The 19,862-nt window shown below is 51.5% G+C and overlaps 1 protein-coding gene and 1 non-coding gene across 2 annotated transcripts; one reads left to right on the top strand and one right to left on the bottom strand.

Moving 5' to 3' along the window:
• Positions 1 to 106: 106 nt before the first annotated feature.
• LOC112841138 lies at positions 107 to 234 on the bottom strand. Its single transcript, XR_003212769.1, has one exon. It is a non-coding gene; the product is annotated as a U6atac minor spliceosomal RNA (small nuclear RNA).
• A 2,376-nt stretch (positions 235 to 2,610) lies between these two features.
• LOC108639989 (ly6/PLAUR domain-containing protein 1-like) lies at positions 2,611 to 4,810 on the top strand. Its single transcript, XM_018074196.1, has 3 exons — positions 2,611 to 3,131; positions 4,310 to 4,450; positions 4,614 to 4,810. Exons 1-3 carry the CDS (start codon positions 3,056 to 3,058, stop codon positions 4,808 to 4,810), a joined length of 414 nt encoding a protein of 137 aa, XP_017929685.1. The 5' UTR covers positions 2,611 to 3,055.
• Positions 4,811 to 19,862: the final 15,052 nt, after the last annotated feature.

Raw genomic sequence — 19,862 nt, 5'->3', positions numbered from 1 at the left:
GGCTCTCTGGTTTTCTGGGTGCGTTTGGGCCGAGGGAAAAGGAGAAGCTGGGTGACAAAAGCTGTTGGCGGGTTTTTTAAGGTCCGCCCCTCCAAAAAGAGAAAACCGAAAAACATGGTTAGATGCCACGAAGTAGGTGGCAGTGCCTTAACCGTATGTGTGTTGTATAGGCCACTAGGACCTCTTCCATCCTTATCAAGGGGAGTGCTAACCTTCTCTCCTTTCATACAACACGTCTGCGACTCTTTTGCCGAAGGCTATTTAAACCTTCAGAAAGCCACTTCTACATAGAACAGAGTGAGGAAATAATTTTCTTCTCTTTCACGTCAGTTTGACACTCCTTACTGTTCTCCATATTATAGATTTAGTCTGATTCCAACTGCGGCTAAAAATCCCCTAAAACCCCCGGGAAAACCTCACAAACGCGCGCGTTCTCCTGCCTTCTTAATGTATTCATCGCTTCCAGCCAATCAGAGCGCAGCAGCCGATCGAGTCTCTTTGACTGCCCCCTGGCGGGCGGGCGTGCTCCCAGTCACCGGGCCCGTTTGGGGGGCGGCACTTCTGCTTCCGGAGGGTGGGCGGGCCCGGGGTGCGCAGGTTCGAGTCCCGCCTCGGAGGGGGCGGAATGCGGGGCGGTGCCGCTGAGCGCTCCCGGCCGCCCGGCCGCGGGATGAACTCCCAGAGGGATTTGCCGGCGGACCCGCCTAATCTGCGCAGGGTTCAGCTGCCCCGCAGGTTTAAATGGGGAGCAGGAGTGTCCCGCGAGATTTGCTGATAGAATCTCCCGGAGCCGAGGGAAGGAGGCCTGTTCCCGGCGTGTTCCCGCCACCCCGGGAAGTTAAATCTCTCCGAATTCCATCAGAGCTAATGACGAGTTACAGGTTCCAGACGTGGAAGCGGTCGAAGAGGTTGGGTTGGGGTTTTTTTTCCCTTTTCTCAAGGCCTTTCTCCTCTGCATCCCAGAGGAATAAAACGAGACAAACATCTACATCTGGCTAAATCAGCGCTGCATCTCCTCCAACCGGCGCTGGGAGTTGATGTTCCTACTGGGATTACCCCCCCCTCAGCATCCCACTGCCGGTCCCACCGACCCCAGGTTCACTGCACCGTGACATCCCTCGGCCCCACCGCGTCCCGCAGACCCTCCCGCTCGGTTCCCGGCAGGAAGGACCAGCCGGTGCCCTGTGCCGCTGGCAGAGGAGCCGCTTTGCCGGGTGAGGCTGCGGAGCCAGGTGCAGTGCCCAGAGGTGTGCGCGGCCCCGGCCCCGCCAGCTGTGCAACATCTGCCGCATTACAGCGTCACAGAGTGGTTTGGGTTGGAAGGGACTTTACAGCTCATCCCATTCCCGCCCCCTGCCATGGGCAGGGATACCTTCCACTAGACCAGGTTGCTCCGAGCCCAGTCCAAGCTGGCCTTGGACACTTCCACGGATGCTACATTGCTGCTGCAGACCCCAGGCTGTTCCTGGCCGCCCCTTCCAGATACTGATGAGTTTATTAAGGGATTAAAAGTTAGTTTCCCTTCCTTATTGAATGCTCTGATTTATGCATGCGTTTAAATCAATCCCATTTCCTGCGTTTTATCCCTTCTCCTCCAGGCTTTCAGGCTTTACTGTGTCAGACATTTGTTACAATCACATTGTTTTGAGGCAAGCGAGACACGGTGGGTGGTTTAGGAGATTTGAATACATGAGCTGCATTACTTGGGTGCATCTCCCAGGTGCCAATTGCCCTTCCTGAGCTGTAGATGCCCCTACTTGGACCAGTTTGTGCTATTTCTTGGTGAAATATTGATAAGGATGCGTGCTAATGAAGATGCTGTCGGAGATTACGTCCAAGCCTGCCTGTCTGGGAGCTGTGTCTGGCAGAGGAGGTGCCCGGTGGGCTGGGGTGCCCAGGGTGGGGGATTTCAGGTGCTGCTAGCAGGCAGTTGCTGGATGAGCTACATAAGCAGCTTATTTTGTCATTTTAATTTTTTAATCCCCTGCGTTCGGTCGCGCTCTCTTATTAGTAAGCATTAGCTCTCCAAGTCTCATTAGCTCCGCTGAGAGCTGAGGCTTTGCCTGTGGGGACAGTGGTGGAGGAGCCAACAGGGGTCTGGGGGCCTGATCCTGCAGCTGGTGACATCCGTGGTGTCCCATGTGGATGTGGGTCCAACCCTGGCCCCATAGAGCTGTCACAGCTCAGTCCTCTCCTCCACTGCACCCCCATCCCCTTCCCAAGCCCCTGGCAGCCCCAGCTCCCTCCAGAGCCAATCCAAGCCTGGGGCTGGCTCTATTTGGTCTCTCCCTGCTTTATTAAGGCAACTGTTTTTTTGTCTGTAAATACACACACTACATTCAAACCTTCTCTCTCCTCCAGGTTTTCCCTTTGACCCCACGGCCATCCCCAGGGCTGTACTTTGTTAGAGGATCTCAAGTCTCGGATTTAAAATTAGTTGACTGCTTCTCTTTAATAAAATTATTCCTGCCCTCTTTAAATAGCACAATATGTCACAGAAAGCCGGTGGGTCCGTTCATGAAGATGAGGCAGCTCAGAGAGGAAAAAGAGATGGAAAAAAAAAAAAAAAGTAAAACCATACATCTCCCCAAACCCCTTCTGCCTAATCCAACTGAATTAGAGGATTTCGAAGTGGATTTAAAACTAAATCTTGATTAGGGAGAATTTCTCTCCAAGAGCTGCTGCACGGTGGTATTAATGGGAAGTGATCGTGGACAGAGGAAATAGGACAGAAATAACTGAGGGTAGCACATACGCACTCAGGTCTGTGCATGAACTGAAAGAATCAGAGAATTTCTCAAGAGGAAAAGGGAGAAATTAAGCATCGACATAAGGAGACTGGGTGCCACGGGGCTGGCTGGAGAAGCTTGGAGCAGCCAGAGCCCTGCTGCACCGACGGCATTTCCCTCTATCCCGGCGGAGAGGTTTGCAGGTGAAGAGGAGGCGACGAGCACGGCTGGGAAAAAGAGCTCGGAGGAGAGGAAACCTCTGCCCGCTCCCCCAGACCCCGGTGTTCGTCCTCTGAGCCCTGGGTGGACTCCAGGAGCTGCCCCCCATGCTCTGCAGACACATGCCTGGAGGTGCCCATGGGATCCTGTCTCTGATGACTGTGGTGTTCGTCCTTCCAGAGGGTAAGTGCTGCTGTTCCCGGGGTGTGGTGTGTACCCCACGCTTTGGAGTCTGGTTTGCATCCTCCCTAAAGCCTGGTTGTTCAGGTGTGTTTTATCCTCGGGATGAATTTGGGGGTGTTACTGCCCTAAGCGGTACAGCTGTGTGTTGGTGGTTTTAGGACAGAGCTGAAATCATCATGATTTGTACAAAAGGGCAGTGTGGCAGAATTTGGGATCTCCTGGACTCTCCTTCCCTGGTCTGGCCAGGGCAGGGACTCCCCTCACCATGTCTGGTGGTGTGAGGGTCTCACCCACCTCCCAAAAACCTTGTGGGAGCAGAGGAGGCTGGGATTGGGAAGGGCTCTGGGTCAGCCTTTGGAGGTGAGGAGAGGTAATGGCAGCAATAAGTGCAACCTGATCCATCAACACAGAGGTTGCCTTAAACTCTGTGGTCAGTGTAAATTAATATTGTTGGAGGCCTTTTTTTTTTCCCTTTTTTTTCTCCTGTTTTTTTCTTTTTTTGAGAAACCTGAGAAATGGCTTAATTCCCAGTCTAGCAAATCTCAGGCACAGTTGCTGACCCTGCAGGGAAGGACTGAGCTGCCGCCAGTGCAAGTGTGCAAAGCCCTGGGGACACACTGAGGCCGCTGTCCCGGGGTCACAGTGCTCTGAATGAGGATTTCTCTTCTGTTTCCGAGCTGGTTTGCCTCCCTGATAGAACCTGTGATAAAATCAGGACTGTGTTCAGGGAGAAAACCAAACCATTCTGATGAAACCATCCCTCTGGAGCGAGTGCCTCCGGCATGGGCACAGCTAAACTGGAGAAATTTGGTGAAAAAGGGAAAAGCCGTTTCTGAGTGCAACCGAGCCCTGACACAGTGGTGTTCGTTGTGAGGTTTCACCTACTCTTAACACCCCCTGTTTCAAAGCTCCCTTGTTCCCACTGTTTGATCCCAGCGCAAATCTCCGGCTAATCTCTGAATTTGCACTGACCTCTAGTGGGAGATGATTCCGTATTTTTGAGCCCACCGGGTAAACAAGTGACGGGCAGCTCCGGGCTCTTGGCTCAGCGCTTAATGCGACTTGGCAAGGCAGGGAGCGCTGCGAAGCCGTCGTTAGAGAGCAGCTCAGAACGAGTTGAAAGCATTTCCCCCCCCCCCCGGAAAAATCCAGCTGTGTTTCTTACGGTTCTTGTTTAGTGTCTGGACTCCAGTGCTATGGCTGCAACATCGTGGTTGGCACCAAAAACGTGGACATGGGGTGCTCTAACCCCGAGGTGATCACCTGCTCCCAGTCCCACCAGGGCTTCAAGCACCGGTTCTGCATTAAGACAGAGAGCGGTGAGTCCACCCGTGGGGCAGCAGGGTGGAGCTGGTGATGCTCACACCCCAAATCCACCCTCGCAGCCCCCAAGCAGGGCCTGCCCCCGGTGGAAAGCTGGCAGAGCACCCCCCTCCACCCTGCTCGTCGCCCTGACGTCCCGCCCTGTTGCTTGCTTTGCAGTGGTCCTGGGCATCCTGCTGACCAGCGGCTGTGCCACCTCCCGCCACTGCCAGCAGCAGGAGCTGCCGGGCGTCCGCATCCACTGCTGCGACACCGACCTCTGCAACGGCTCCCCCAGAGCCCCCCGGCCTCCCCCCGGCCTCGCGGGCGGCCACCTCCTGCTGCCCTGCGTCCTTGCTGCCCTGCTCCTCTCCTGAGCCCCCCGGGGCTTGAGGGGATGCGGGATCCTGGTGGGATGGGTGCTGGGAGCAGGGATGTCCCCATCGCTGCTCCGGCGGGCGGGCAGGACGCCCTCCTCTCCCCTTTCCTCAATAAAATGTGCCCAATGTTTTGCCCTGGGAAGGTTTCGGTGATGCCCGGCGGCAGCGCTGCATCCCGGGGAGGATCGGGGGTTGTCCTGCGGGCTCGGGGGGATCGGGGTACCCGCAGCAGCCTGGGGTTGGGCAGCAGGGTCATGGGGGTATATCCATGTTCCCGCCGGGATCGAGAGCGCAGCCGAGCCCGGCTCTTCCCACGAGAGGGCATCCGCGGCCCTCGCTCCTCATCCCGGCCGCCGCGGGGGCTTCGGGATGCGGGGATGGAGCACCCACGCAGGGCAGCATCCCCAGCGGGATGGGTGGGCGATGGGGTGGGAGAACAGGGGCCCGAGTGAAATGAGTTGTTTTTTTTCAGACATTATCCCGGTCGAAGAGGCCAAACGGGAGTTTTAAGGGAAAAATCCCATCCCGTACGGATCGGAGCCCAAGTGGCTCGTCCAAGGTCATCGCGGGGGTTTGAGGCAGAGCTGGGAATTAAACGCGTGTGTCTCAAGAGCCAGCCCTGTGCTTTTATCACCAGGGAAACAGCATAAACCTCCCTGTGAGAAATGGATGAAATGTTTTTATTCTATTTTTTTCTTTAGATTAAAAAAAAAAATAATGCAGAAGAGCTTTTCCATGCAAAACATCAGCTTTTGATGACATTTCTCAGATGTGTCAGAAAACAAGCCAAAACTCTTCTAAAAATATTATCTGAGGCACCTTCCCAGCAGAAGCACTTTGGGATTGATAGAAAACATGTTCAAATTCTGAAGATTCAAAATAAAAGGAAATAAGAAAACAAATCCTGTAAGAAAAATGACAAGATCTGCAACGCTAACCAATTCCTCCTTTTTTTCCACCCTTAAAACGTTCCTTATGATTTTCAGGGGAGCAGGAAACATTTCCTTGGCAGCTGGAGTTATTCTCGCTACTGGTTATTTATCTGCCTGGGCGAGTGCTGTGCTGAGCTGTTGCAAAACCTCCGCAGCACCAGCCTGCTCCAATATAAATTCCCATTTATCGGGCGAGGATTGGGATGGGCTCCCAGTGGAGGTGGTGGCCGGGGGGGTCCTGCTGTGGCACGGGCCACTTTGCCACGCAGCAGCATTTTGGGGAGGAGCGAGGGGTGGCTGTGGTCCCTCCATCCCTCCGTCCCTCCGTCCCTCCATCCCGGTCCGTGTGCCTCCGGCGGGTGATGCTGCTGCCCCCGCTCTGCCCCCCTTGCCCGGCTCGAGCCATCCATCTTGCACCGTGTAAGAGCCCTGTTGCAATTAAGTAGGCTGAAGTGCTCCTGAACTCTTTAACCTTTGCCCTGGGATTGCTCCTTTTGCCCCGGGGCTGTGGATCAGCTCCATTGCACTCTCCAAACAGCGCCTGCTACTTAGCTGACATTTCTTTCTCCTGCTGGATCCTATTAGCACCCTGAGGTTGAAAATGCTACTTTGGAGTGTTGTAAGGAATGTGATTTATACTGGAAAGTAGTGGCAATCTATCTTTCCCTATACACACACTGCACATGAGGCTGGAGAGCTAAATCCACATCGCCTGAACAAACAGTGACCGGGGATAATTGTTGAGGAGGCTTCAGACACGGAGCAGGGAGAGGAGCCTGGGTGGGACGGCACTGGGGCCAGGGAATGCTGAGCTTGGGGCAGGCAGGCAGCAGCAGGGCTGTGCAGGAAACCCGGTCCCCATTGGGATCCCATCCCCACACCAGTGCAAACTGGTGCTGGATAATGCTGGTTTCCCAACAGTGCTGAAGACCTGGTTAGGGACTGCCTGGGCTGGTTGCAAGGGCTCTGGTTGTGTGATCCATCGTGTCCATCCTTCACCGTTGATCCTGTGTCCAGGGAAGACCAGAGCTGAGCAGAACTCGCACTGGTTTGCCTGCATGTGAGTACATATCATGGATAATGCAATCTGCATGGGAAGCAGATGGAAATAAGAATTGAATGGTGCCTGAAGGAGGGCTGATTAGCCTTTATCAGATATGACACGCTAACCACTGAGGCTCCTTGCTGAAATACTGGGTTAAAATCTCTGCAGTGTCAAATTTCATCCTCCTAAGCAAAGAGACACTTTCCATAGTGTTTGTGTGAATCTTCTGGATAAGCCCTGGAGACTGAAACCGTCTCAGCTTCATCTGGGCATTAAAAGTCCCACCCACATGTTTAAAAAAAGCCCCAAACCCAGAAACGCAAAAGCTGACATTTACTCTAAAATGTCTTTTTCTTCCTGCATCGCTGCGTGGCATCCCGTGTGAGCCTCTGCCTTCTCCTTGCTGGAGCAGGGCTGGAGGCATCCTCCTGGGCATTCCCACCGACTGCCATTCCCCCCAGAAGCTGAGGGATTATTTTGCACACGCAAAAGCGTGCGCACGAGCGCGCACACGGACACTGGCACAGTGTTTGCTGGGAGGAAAACCAACTAAAAAATAAACCCCAAAAACCCAACCCTAAGCAGCCTCTGTGTCAAAAGCCCTTTTATAAAAGCCTCAGTAGCTGAAGAATTGCCATTGTTTCGGTCTCCAGTGAGTGCTAGTCTTAAAATATTTCCAGCTCAGAGCAGGCTTTGACATTCTGCCCAGACCCATGAGAGGGAACAAACACGAGTTCAGAAATGTTTCTACAAGGCACAGATCCTTCTTCTTTTTGGAGAATCGCGTTCAGCATCTTACATCCTGTGGCTACATCTCCCCAAAGTGGAGGAAACACCACAAAACACCCCCGAAAGCAAAGAGGGGGGAATTTCTTGAGGCTCCCCGTAAGGCAGGGAGAGCTGGGCTGGCTTTCACACCAAGGTGCTGGGGTTTATTTTTTGTGCTTTTTTACTCAGCCTTTCCCACATGAGCATCAAAAGCACTGTTTTTTCCCCAGAAAATGCTTGAATGCCGATGGCTGTGCAGACCTAACTCCCCATTCTGCTGGATGCCAGCAGATGGTCCAAAAGTGCAGGCTGTGTAGACTCTGGAAATCAAAGAAGACGGAAAGTTTGTGGTGATATTCATCCCCCTTTAGCCTTTTTTTGTGTGTTCACCAGTGATGCTGGGAGTGACAGAGTGTGGATTTGGGAGCAGGAAGATCTCAGTGCTTCGCTATCTCTGTGGAAGGACATGAAAGGGATGGACCATGGTACACGGAACCATGGAATAGTTTGGTTTGGAAGGGACCTTAAAGATCATCTCATTCCAACCTCCCTGCCATGGGCATGCACTTGCTCCATGTGGTGGTGGGAGGACCCCAGGACAATGACTTGGTGGGAAGTCACAACACAGCTCCTTGGCCAGTGTTCATGGTTTATCACCCTTCCCTTTTCCATCACGTAAAATGAGGAGAGGAGCTGAGATGTAACTTATGCTTCTGCCAAGGCTGCTCCCCACCTTCTTGCAAACAACTTTCTGGCAGAAAAGTGCAGAAAACTGCCAGAGCTCTGCAGGCAATCGAGAACTTTGAGGCTGCCCTGGGGTCTGCATGAAGCTGGTGCCCAGGGCTGCTTCAGGAATGCTTCCAAGAGGCTGGATGCTCCAGAGAACGTGAGCTAACCTGAGCTTATCTCAGCTCCAAGTGCTGCTCATGTTGGATAAAGGGCAGTGTTTACTTAAGAACAATGTGGGGTTAAAATTTAGTAAGTCCTTGTGCAACTCTTTATGGAGAGGCAGCAAGGACAAATAAACATCTCTCAAAACACAGTCAGTACTCAGGCTCACTGTTTAATTCATCCTCCGGAAATGCATCTTGTTTATAGCCATTCATTGCAGGGGCTCGGAACAGCAGGGGTTTGATCCACTCCAAATTTCAGGCAAAATAATATGATCCTCCCTTTTCTCTTGTTTGTTCTTAGTAGAGAACACAAGGTCAAATCTTCAACTAGTGCAAAGTTTGCCCTGAACTACTGAATATTTTTTTTATTTGAGAAAGTTTTTCCTCTGCTCTCTCTCCCTTTCCAGGCCTCCCCCTCCCTTCAGCTCGCCAGCTCGGGGGGAGCCCAAGGTGCCAGAGGATTTGGGTTTCCTCCTTGAGTGATAAGGGCTTCTAGGAGGAATTTAAGCTGGGTGGCCAAACCAGCTTCCAAGGCTGAAAGTTAGGATGCCTCTTATCTACTCCACTCCCATGGAGAGACAAGCAGCAGAGCAATCATGTGTGGGAGATCCACAGCTCCCCCGATGCTGCAGTGGGGCCCCACAGAGAAATCCCCTGCTCTGAGAGCTGGTCCAGCCCCATCCATTCCATAAAGATGAGTGGGACCAGTGCCAGCTTTATTGACAGAAGGCCATGAACTGGGTCATGCTGCTCATCTCCCCTCCCAGCACCAGGCTCTCCTCATGCACGGACACACAGGGAGAGTGTTGCTCAGGGGGATGTACCGGGCACCGTGTCCGTACTGGTCTGGGAGCTGCACACACACACTGGCTGTGCTCAAATGAGCCCAAAGCCTCAAAGCAATGCTCTTCTTCTCTAGGATGACAGCCAAGGTTGCCCTCTGCCAAGGGCTGGGCATTGAGGGGGCTGGATGGAGGGAGAAGGGGGGATCCTTGTTCAATCGGTGGCAGTGCCGGAGCCAGCGATGTGCCTGACCTACATACAGCCCAGAGCCCTCCAAGCACAATTGATCCATTGGAAAGAGAGAAACCACAGTGTGGGGGAGGGCCTGTCCCACTGCATCCAACCAGCATGGCCCCCTGGTCAGATGGGAGCTGGTGGAACCATGGCCATGTTGTGGTGTCTAAGCACGGCAGCATTTTGTCCTCCTTGCTGGACACCGTGTGCATCCCACAGCTGCAGCATCCCTCCCTTGCACCCTGCATGCTCAACAGCCCTTGCACAGAGCAACCTGCCCCAATGGACACATATTTTGGGATGTTCTCCTCTGGCAGACCTGCAATGGGCTTCTGGGAGGGAGAAGAATTGGGTCGTACGTGCCCTTGGGACACCTCTAAGCAGTGCACACAAGGATTTGGCTGCTAAGAAGTCAAAAGGTGTGCTCTTTGACTCAGAAACTCGATTCACATCTCCTTGTGGAGCCTGCTAATGGATCATCAGTGGATTTGAGTGTCCTTCCTCGCAGGTGTCTGGTTTTTCCAGCTTGGAATCACACCCTTAAGCCTTTTCCTTCGACTCGGTGGTTTGAGCATCTCACACCCTTGGGCCACTCTCGCTGACCTCACAGGCTCTGGTGCAAAGGATGGATGTGTCTGTCACAGTTTGCTCTTTGATGTCCTTCAGTAGAGTGGCTGGGAGCATGACAGGAATACGACAGCAAACAACAGGAGGAAAGGGAAGACACTGTGGTGCCAGGTGATTTTCCCCCCACTCTGACTCCCCAAATTCTTATTAATTAAGAGCTAGGGGGGAATAAAAATACCATCCTGTGACACAGTGGGCCTAATCCTGCAGTCTGCCTCTCCCCAGGCATGTGGACACACTCCCTCATCTGACTGCTGGTGGCTTTAGCCAGTGAGTGCTGGTCTGGGGGAGGATGGATGAACACCCAGAGGGAGAGACCACAGCACTGGCATCAGCACATGGAGAGAGCCAAGTGATGGACAAGAGGATGTGTCCTCGCAGTGGGTAACTCTTTTGGGAAAAAAGCCAGGTCTTCTGGGTGTCAGAGTCATGTCCCTCCCCTTAAGTTGTCTTCTCTGTTAGTGCTGCCTCCACGGAGCAGCAGACTTGATCTCTGACGGTAATTACTGAGCCTCGTTAAACACAGGAAAACAAACGCAGTGTGGAAAAAGGAAAAAAAAAAATAAGGCAAGTTAAAAGGTGGGCAGAGCCTGGCATTGCCTCTTCCCGGCGGTGGCTCCGGGGAAAGCACCGTGCCAAGTTTCAGTTTTACAGGGCAGAAATGAATCACGGCAAACTGCCGACGGAGCCTCGGCCGCCGTCAAACACCAACTGCTCGGGGATAAAGGGAACGCGCCGCTGGCCCCCCTCCCGCCGTCTGGGCACTCGGCTGCTAATTAGTAAATAAGGGATAATCCGATCAATTAAGTGCTCAGCCTGCAGAGGAGGGCACGCACACCTCTGCCGGAGAGGTGGCCGGGCGGGGACACAGTGTTGGGCTTGGGACGGCTCCGGGGATGTGGGGGGATAGCGGGGGATGCTGGGGGTCTTTGCCATAGGATGCTCCTTGAAAACCAAGCTCTCTCAGGGGGGCAGTTCTCCCTCTCTGGAGAACACGTGGTTAATTGGGATGCAGGTGGGTGGGATGGATGCTCAGTGTGTCCCCTGTCCCCCAAACTGCATTGGACTCAGCTCTGACGGGCAGGAGGTGGTTACTGAGGGGCAGAGAGGTTTCTATGCCCTGAGTGCGTGGGCAGGCTCTATCCCTTCTCTGGCCATCCCTCCAGGGATGGAGGGGCTGGAGCCCATCCAGACCATGCCCTGTCCTCACCCCAGGCCACCCTCCAAGTCATCCCAGGGTCACCACAGCGGGTCAGGAGTGGCCACAGCACCCCTGGGGTCTATTGGTGAGTGAGGCAGAGGCAAAGCCGAGCTGCAGGAATCCCTGACTCTTTCCAGACTTGCAAATTCAACCTCAGGAGAGCAGCAAAAGGAAATTAAAAGCTCACTTGATGATGGCAAGTAGGGATCTCCAGGGGCTTTGCAGCAGCTGGGGCAGCTCGCTGGCAGAGCCCAGGACAAGGGAACCCGGCTGAGGGTCCCAATCCTGCTGCTGACCCTGTGCCAGCCCCCCCTGGCAGCCCTGTGCCCCCACAGCTCAGTCGTGTCCCAACAGACCCCTTGTACAAGGATCTTTCTGAACATTCTTTGCTGCTTCCCCTCAGCTGATTTCTGCACTATTAAAATCTTTTCCACCAGCACCAATTTCAATTACATGTTTTTAAAAAGTCATTAAAGAGAATTCCCCATGAAATTATTTTGATTTCCCGCCCCTCCGTCTACTTCCAAACTAATGAGATTAATTGAAAACTACAAACATTTTCCAAGGGCCCAAGGCAAATGTAGTGGCAAACACATGTAACTCTTCCCAAGGATCGCATCCATCCTCCCTCCTGCTTGGAGCATCCCTCCTGCCACAGGGCTGCATTTGGCAGTCTTGGAAGGTGCTCAGGTTTGGAAACCTTTGATATTTTTTCCCCCCTCCTTTGAGGAAGGAAAAAGAAAGTGCCTGAGGAATGAGAGCTGTCAGAGGCAATAATGTGAGATCTCACTCGTGGCTGGCAGGCGGAGGGGGGGTTCTCTCTGGCGTGTGGAGTTAACTGGGGAACTTGAAACAGGGAAGTGGGGAGGGATTTAGAAAAGTTTTACTGCTTTGTCTCAGCCTCCAGGTAGGAAAAGTAAAATAAAATCCTCAAAACCCAATAACCTGCAAAACAAACCTGACAATGGCTCTATTCTCCTCCCAGGTGTTTATTCTCTCCTGGTGTTTGATTCTTCCTTTCCTGGGTTAATCAATAGGACAAATCTCCGGTGCTGCACCTCTCCCGGCCCCCACGGGCTCCTCCAGGATTGATTACAGCAAACAGCCCTTCCCAGGGCTGCACAGCTCTGAGTAAGGATAAATAAAGGGAACAATATGGGAGATTTGTTACTCGGTGGAGCAATCACTCAGCATCACCTTCCCTCCAGTGCTGCTTTAAGCAGGGTGAAGGAAAACCTTGAAAAACCCCAATAAAGCCCCAAACCCTGCTGAACTCCATGGGATCATACATCTGCACATACAAACACACAGTCAGTGGTGAGGAAGATGGTGACAATAGATTTGGAATCAGAGAAAACATATTTATTTGCACGGAACTCCCCCCCCAAACCACAGTTTGTGCAAACACGTGAGTATTGATAAGGGCTGAGATAATTAAATTGCAGAATGGACTTGCTCCTGTGCCACGAGGACTTCAGCCTCATTTACCATAGAATCACAGAATCTTGTAGCAAATGTGGGTAGAGTCCTTCCCAAATTTTCGTTTGCGAAGCCCAGCCACGATGATGATGATAGAATCATGGAATGGTTTGGATTGGAAGGGACCTTAAAGGTCATCTCATTCCACCCCCATGCCACGGGCAGGGACACCTTCCACCAGACCAGGCTGCTCCAAGCCCTGTCCAACCTGGCCTAGAACACTTCCAGGGATGGGGCTCACACGTGCTGCCAGCCCCTCTCCTGGCAGGGACAAGGATGGATTTCAGTGGGACCACAGGGAAGATGCTGTGAGGTGCCCATGGAAGGCCTGGTGATTCACCCTCTTGTAAGAGTGAGGTGCTGGGGCTGGAGGGTGCACAGAGAGCAGTGAGAGTCCCACCAGCCCGGCACCAGCACAGGCAGGGGACCAGGGCAGCCCTGGGACAGCCAAAAAAGATTGTGGTGGATCCTGTCCCCGGCACCCTCTGACAAGTTAAAAACCTCCAGTTTATTAAAAATACATTCCTACTCTAATAAAAGGCGCGTTGTCTGGTGGCTGAGAGGCTGCAGGATGTTATGGTTGGAATGTTCCTCGGCCCTTGTGTAATTAAAAGCCCCACCAGCTGTGGATCCACGAGAAGCTATTTTTTCGCCCCCCAGACAGACAGACTGGATGTTTTCTGTGATCTCCGTGATGTCACCACCTCCCCTTTGATGTGTGCAACTGAGGGACCTCTGAGGCTCACTACTCTGGGGGCATATTTGTCTGAGTACTGCTCATTAGATGACCCAGTAGGATGGAGGCAAGATTAATTGCTGAAGGGAAGAGATTGATCCCTGTATCCCTGTATCCATACTCGTTAGCACATTAGGGTTGGTGGCTGCTGTGGTGAGCCAAATGAACAAATAAGACAAAGTCACTGCCCAGAAGATTTCAATAATGGGACAAAAGGATGGATTGTTTTCCTCATTTCTTGTGGGGAGGATGGAGACACAGGGCAATTAAAGGTTTGCCTTGACAAAATAACACGGGCTGTCCCAAAGGGGTGTGCGTGGAGCAGGACCCAGAGCAGATCCCTCCTGATCCCCCCTGTGTGCTGTCCCATTTGTACAACACAACCAAACCACAGATTTGCACTGGTTTCCTTATGACAGTCCTTCTTTGGACTGGCTGAGAGCAAGTAAAGCTGCAGGGGTGGCCAGGGCTAGTGGTGGACCAGACCTTGGGGCTTGCAGGGACATAAATGAACTGGGATCTGATGAATCTTCTGCCTCAGCACACAAACCACCCTCCTAAATTCACTGGAAAGCACTTTGTTCCTGTTCTCTTTCTGACACCCTGACTCCCACTACCATGTTCCATGCTGGACACTAAAGGCTCTCCCACAGCACAGCTTAGATGCTCCCAGGGGACTCCTGGCCCCCCTTCTGGTGATCTGGATTTTCCAGGGACAGAAAGAGCTGGAGGCAAAATCCTGATGTAATGCCCATTATAATAAAATAAATGAACATATTTTATGCAATCCCTCGTTGTATCATCTTTGGGCTCTGGGGGTCCTTGGAGGACAGCTGTAGCCCATCCTTCCACCCAGGCTTGGTGGCTTCTGAGATGTTATTCTGGGTTAGATAAAAAACAGCTCCATGACATCAGAGAGGGTTCAGCACAGGCTGTAGGAACAGCGTGTCCCCAGCACACACCCCCTGGTCTCTTGCTGGGGCAAATACCTGTCCCAAGCCTCTGTGTGAACAGGTATTTCTGCAGGTATTTATCCTCCAAGCAGCCCAGAACTGGATTAAGACAAGGTAACTGCTGGGATGATGTGGAAATGCCTGTCAGGCCTACAAACCTGCAGGGCAAATTAAGCAATCATGTTCCCAGGACATACATAAAAATAAGTAAAAAACACTATTAATCCATAGCAACAAAAGGAGATGGCATGGCAACAGCAGCAACTGCTGCAAAACAAAACAGTAACAAGAGGAGAGGAGGGGAGAGAGAAAATAAAGCCCTGCTCTGGCCTCCGGGGGTTTTTAAGGTCGAGTGGGATGTTGCACCCCAGGTGGGGGAGTCAGAACATAGTCTGGGTGCTGATACCAGGCTGGCTGTGTGGTCCTGTATCGATCCCTGCACAGCTCTCCTCCAGTCCTGGGGTCCTGGAGGATCCTGAAATGACTAGTCTGGCTTTTGGAGCTTGGAAGGGGCTGCAGTGAGGCAGGGGCTGTGGCCTGAGGCTGCATTGACAGCATTTCCCAGGCTGTACTTGGGGCAGGTCTGGCTGCTGGGGCTCTCTGGGGGTTCCTGACCCTCTGCTCAGGCTGAGAAAGGTCCCAGGTCCTGATGACTGCCAGCAGGGCAGGGCAGGGAGCTGAGGATACCAAATCCAATTTGTGGGTTTTTTTTATAAATTAAACAAAAACCTCAGCAGCAGCTCACAGTCACTTCACAAAGATGAGCTGTTGGCACTGCAGAGGAAAGAGAGCCTTTTACTCCTCAGGACTGATGTGCCATGGACTTGCTGGATTAAATAACCCAGCCCAGGAGCAAAGCTGTGCTCCCACCTCCCAAAAGGATGCTTTCAGCTCTGATGAGGGCAACACCCCTTCAGGAAGCAAAACTGGCATAAACTCAGCATCAAAGGCTCAAACCCTGTTTGGAACCCAGGCAGTGCTCTGCTGTGGGTGTGTAGGAAGAGCATGATGGAAATAAGCCCTAATGGGTGTTAATTTGAAGTGGGAAGTTTGTGAGTCAGGCAGGGGTGCAGGGGAGGAGTGGGCAGGCAGCATGATGCTGGGATGAGGAGTGCTGAGCTTCTGTTGCATGCTGAGAGGGGTTATGTGTGCTCCTGGCATGGCTGGGCAGGTTGAGAGTACTCCAGTGAGGAGGGTAGGTTTGGAGGGAGGGCTTGGGGTTTGGAGGGAGAAAGGGAGTTGCTGGGAGAGGGGATTGCAACTTGGCTTTATCAGAACCCACGTTCAAAGGATCATTGTTAAAAGGGGATTTTCCATGCTGTGAGAGCCAAAGCAAACACAGTGAAACTTAATTAAATGCCTGCCTGCTAAAATAATAATTTTCTTATGAATTGAGGAGGGTAAAATACAATGAGAGATGGTCCTGATAAAGGAAGGATGATTCCCCAGTGAGCCTGGCAGAAGCACACGGGTAAAGAGCACAGTAAAGCAGGTTTGTTGGTGGGGAAGGTTCTCCACTTTTCCCTCATGCAGATCCATGTGTAGGATGCTTTCCATGTCCGTGCCAGCTGCTGAAGCCCCCACGAACTGCCTGTCTCCATCCCAAACCATGAACATACAATCCTGTGCTGCTCAACAGCTCAAGGAATGGTGTTGTCTGAATTACCGACAGCAAGTGGAAATATAAATGCTTGTCTAGAGGAAAGGGAAGGAAATGGGGGAAAAAAGTCTGGGAATGGCTGCAATTTTCATCCTGCTTTTGCTTGCTGGTGCTGGGGAGACGGGAGGCACCTCATCTGAGGCCATTCCTGCACGAGGAGAACTTGCTCAGCGGGGCTCTGGACAGGAAAAAATGTCAGCTGGAAGAAAACCCTTCCAAGTAAGAAGTGAATGGTAATATCATCATCATCATGCAAACAACCCAGGAGAATTGTTTCAGGAGGCAAAGTTGGGAAAAAAAAAAAAGGGGGGGGGGGGGGAAAAAGAGGCCTTGAACCATGCACCTGCAGGACGGGCTGCCCGTGCCTCCTGCTCCCAGACCAGCACAAATTGTAGACTTAGAGGCCAGACAGAGATTTCTTTTGAAAGTGTGTCTCTCTAAATGTTATTTCCATTTAGATAGGAAAAAAAACCCTTAGGATGGATAGATGGCTTTCACCTTTCAAGGGTTCCTCCCCGTGGCTCTGCTGCCTCGGCTCCTCTGAGCCCGGAGTCTTCAGCATCTTGACACCCCAGAAAGAGAAGCTTTCCAGCCCTCCCTGGGCTGTGACAGGCACCAAATGCAACATAGAAAAATGGGGAGAATAAGAAGAAATTTTGAGTTTTTCTCTTTTTTGGTACTTGGCTTCATCACTGTTGGCTCCAACCAGTGCATTTGGCCTCTTGCGTTTGACTCAGGGTTTGTGGGTTCGGTGCTTTTATAGACCTCAAACCCATGGGGGAAGGATTAGGCCAAACCCTTGTTTTTCCATTATTTTAATAAATGTGATCATCTCAAGAAAGTTTAGTTTTCTAGCCTGCTCCAAATGCAGAAAATCCTTCTCTGTCAATAAAAAAAAGCTAAACCCAGAGACCAAAAGACTGGATTTTCAACCTACTTTATTTGGCATCGACTCTTTTAGATACATTGAACATTACTTCATGGCTGAAATTACAGAAATAAACCCGCTAATAAAATAAACTAATAACTTTTACCCTCTTTGTCTTTCTATGGGAATCAGGACTGGCTTAGTCTGTACAATAATTATACTGTAAGCATGGCAAAAAAAGTTCTTGACTCCTGCCATTCCCAGCCCTTCCCACCAAAGGGGAACCCCCCCATCCCCCTTGGCAATAAATTTAAAACAGTTTTATTTACCTTGAACTACTCAGCCAAGAATGCACATTATTTAGGGACTGGAATAAAAAGCCATTCACTCTTGTTCAATTGGCCATTTAGTTCAATTTGTGTGTGTTACTGCAGGTAATTACTATGGTAATAATGTACTGTAATCTGTGCTGATTTGGAACTTGTCCTGTTTCTGTATTAATAATAAGTGCCATATATGTACTAATTACCAGTTTGTTACCATGGTTATTTGCGTAGATGCCATGTTAATGATACCCTGGAAACATAAAGCAATCACATTTTTGAATTAAATCTTTGTGGTCTCTTTAGTGCTAAAAGCCCAATTCACATAAAATAATGATGAAGAAAATGAGCTCATCGGCGCTGACTCGCCAGCGAGCTGATTAGCCGAGCTGCATAAATACACTTTTTTTTTTTTTTTTTTTTTTTTTTTACCATACTGAAAAATTAGAGCCTCCAAAACATTTTCCACGGTTGCTAAGTAACTTCCCAAAGATTACATCACTTACAGGAACGCGCGGTGCCAGCTCTGTCGTGCACACGTATTTATAGAGCACTCGGTGCGGGGAATGTGCGCCCGGCGGAGCGGCTCCGGCGCTGCCGTAGGTGCAAGGTGCTGGCTCCCTGCCAGGGACGGGGGGTGTGTGTGTGAATAAACGGGCATCCCCCCCTTTCCTGACAAACTCACACCCTTTACCCCTTGGAAAAACCCAGGAGGCAATCCACAGGCCCCTATTTTTTTTTGTTTTTTTGTTTTTTTTTCCAGGATTATTTAAAGCCAGAAGGGACCTCTGCTATCCCTCCTCTGTAATAATTTCACGCTGCGAGTCCTGCGCTGGCTTGTGTCTCTTCTCCTGTTTAAATTGAAGGGAGCAGCATATTTTGGGGATGATTTGTTGGAAATGTGTACTGGAAGGGACAGGGCTGGCTACTGCTGCCTCCCAGTCTGAGGGAGCACTGCTGCGTGTCACCCCACGTCTCCAGGTTTTCCGTGGGACGATGACCAGCAGTTGTCCCTACAGCCTTCCATCCCACTTTTACTGCCAACAACCTGCTATTCCCACGCAGCAGCTACCTTGTGGGCCATACTGGATCCACATTACAATTAAAAATAATTTCTTGGCAACAAAACCATTCCGTTTTCCCCAAGCATACAGTAAACAATGGGTCCTTCCTACCCTAAAATTAATGGCGATTCCTTAACCAGATGACACTGGGGAAGGGGCTGGGGAAAGCTGGAATAGTGAAGCTGTGTGTCCCTGCAGACAGTAAGGAATAAGGCAGGGAAAGCTATAGGTCCCAGCCCTATAGTAAAGCCTGATTCCTAATGCTGTGGGTGAAGCCAGACAGATCTGGAGCTGTTGCAGATCCACTGGGAGCAGCAAGACTCAGAGGTTGCAGGAGGTAGTGGGGTTTGGGCACTCCTGGTCAGCTGAACGATGGAGCTGGTGGTCTCCTCTCTCAGTAGCAGGAAAAAAACAAGGAGGTGGGAAGAAGCATCCTGCTTGAGGGAAGCAGTTGTCCTGGACTGTGTGTACCCGGCAGGACCAACAGCCACCGGAATACTGGCCAAAAGCCCTGGGAAAATCACGAGATCAATTTGCCAAGTGAAATTTCCTGCCCCTCAGCAGGTCACGGAGGGGCTGGCTGAGGCACCCACTGGAGGGTGCTCAGAGCTTTCACCCGTCAGGGAACCACTGGACCATGGCTGTGGCTGTCCTCCCGTTATCCTCTGTTATCCTCCCTCTGCTTTGGCCCGAGGCCATGGCAGCATTTCCCTCCCTGCTCCTGCAGAACCCAGTCCCGTGCAGTGGGTGCCATGTCACTTGAAAAGCTACTTAGTGCTCTTTATTATCTGGTCATTATTTTTCCACTGAAGCCTGAGATAAGCAAAGCATAAATCAAACCAGAACAGGAGCCACTTGGAGCAGGTAAAGGATGGAAAAGATTTTAATCAGTGAATCTGGGCAAGAAAAGCCAAAAGAGGGAGAGGGAGGGAGGAAAGGGGCGGGAGGGGGGAGAAACAAAGAAAGGGAAAGAAACACCACTTGTTGTTTGTGGGATGAAGACAAATGTTTCCAAAGCCACATTTTCCACATGACACCCAGTAAAAGCTCTTGGTTTGATTATTAATCACAGGGCGGCCTCCATCCATCACTCCATCCCTTCTGTGCCTCCTGAGCTGTTTGATGTGCCCCCCTCTGCCCTCCCATCCAGGAACCCCCACACCAGGCAGCTCTGACAGGGGAAAGCCTGGGAAGTTATTCCAGTAAAGCAAATGAGATCAAATAAATAGAGGAGGAAATAAATAAGACTATCAGGGAAGCTTCTGCTGCACCGGTTGGATCCCTCTGCCTCTCGAGACTTCTGGAGAGCTGCTGACACTGGGAGCGTCTTCTGAAATGGATGGACTTTGCCTCTTGCCTCATACATCTGTTTAATGACCTCTCCTTGCAGGCACTTGACATGTGATTTATGGGATATAAATTTTACCTCCTTGCTTCGGTGTCGCAATCGCTGCATTCCGCAAGGTGAGAGCACCTCGCCCCG

This window comes from Manacus vitellinus, unplaced genomic scaffold (assembly GCF_001715985.3).
Source record: "Manacus vitellinus isolate BGI_N305 unplaced genomic scaffold, ASM171598v3 scaffold_27_pilon, whole genome shotgun sequence".
NCBI lineage: Eukaryota > Metazoa > Chordata > Aves > Passeriformes > Pipridae > Manacus > Manacus vitellinus.
This window is presented reverse-complemented; position numbering and strand designations above follow the sequence as displayed.

Excerpts from the sequence above, each read along its gene's own strand:
- LOC108639989 (XM_018074196.1), top strand. The coding sequence starts at position 3,056 with ATGCTCTGCAGACACATGCCTGGAGGTGCCCATGGGATCCTGTCTCTG. Across the intron at positions 3,132-4,309 it reads GGTGTTCGTCCTTCCAGAGG|TGTCTGGACTCCAGTGCTAT; the intron begins GTAAGTGCTGCT and ends GTTCTTGTTTAG. Across the intron at positions 4,451-4,613 it reads CTGCATTAAGACAGAGAGCG|TGGTCCTGGGCATCCTGCTG; the intron begins GTGAGTCCACCC and ends CTTGCTTTGCAG.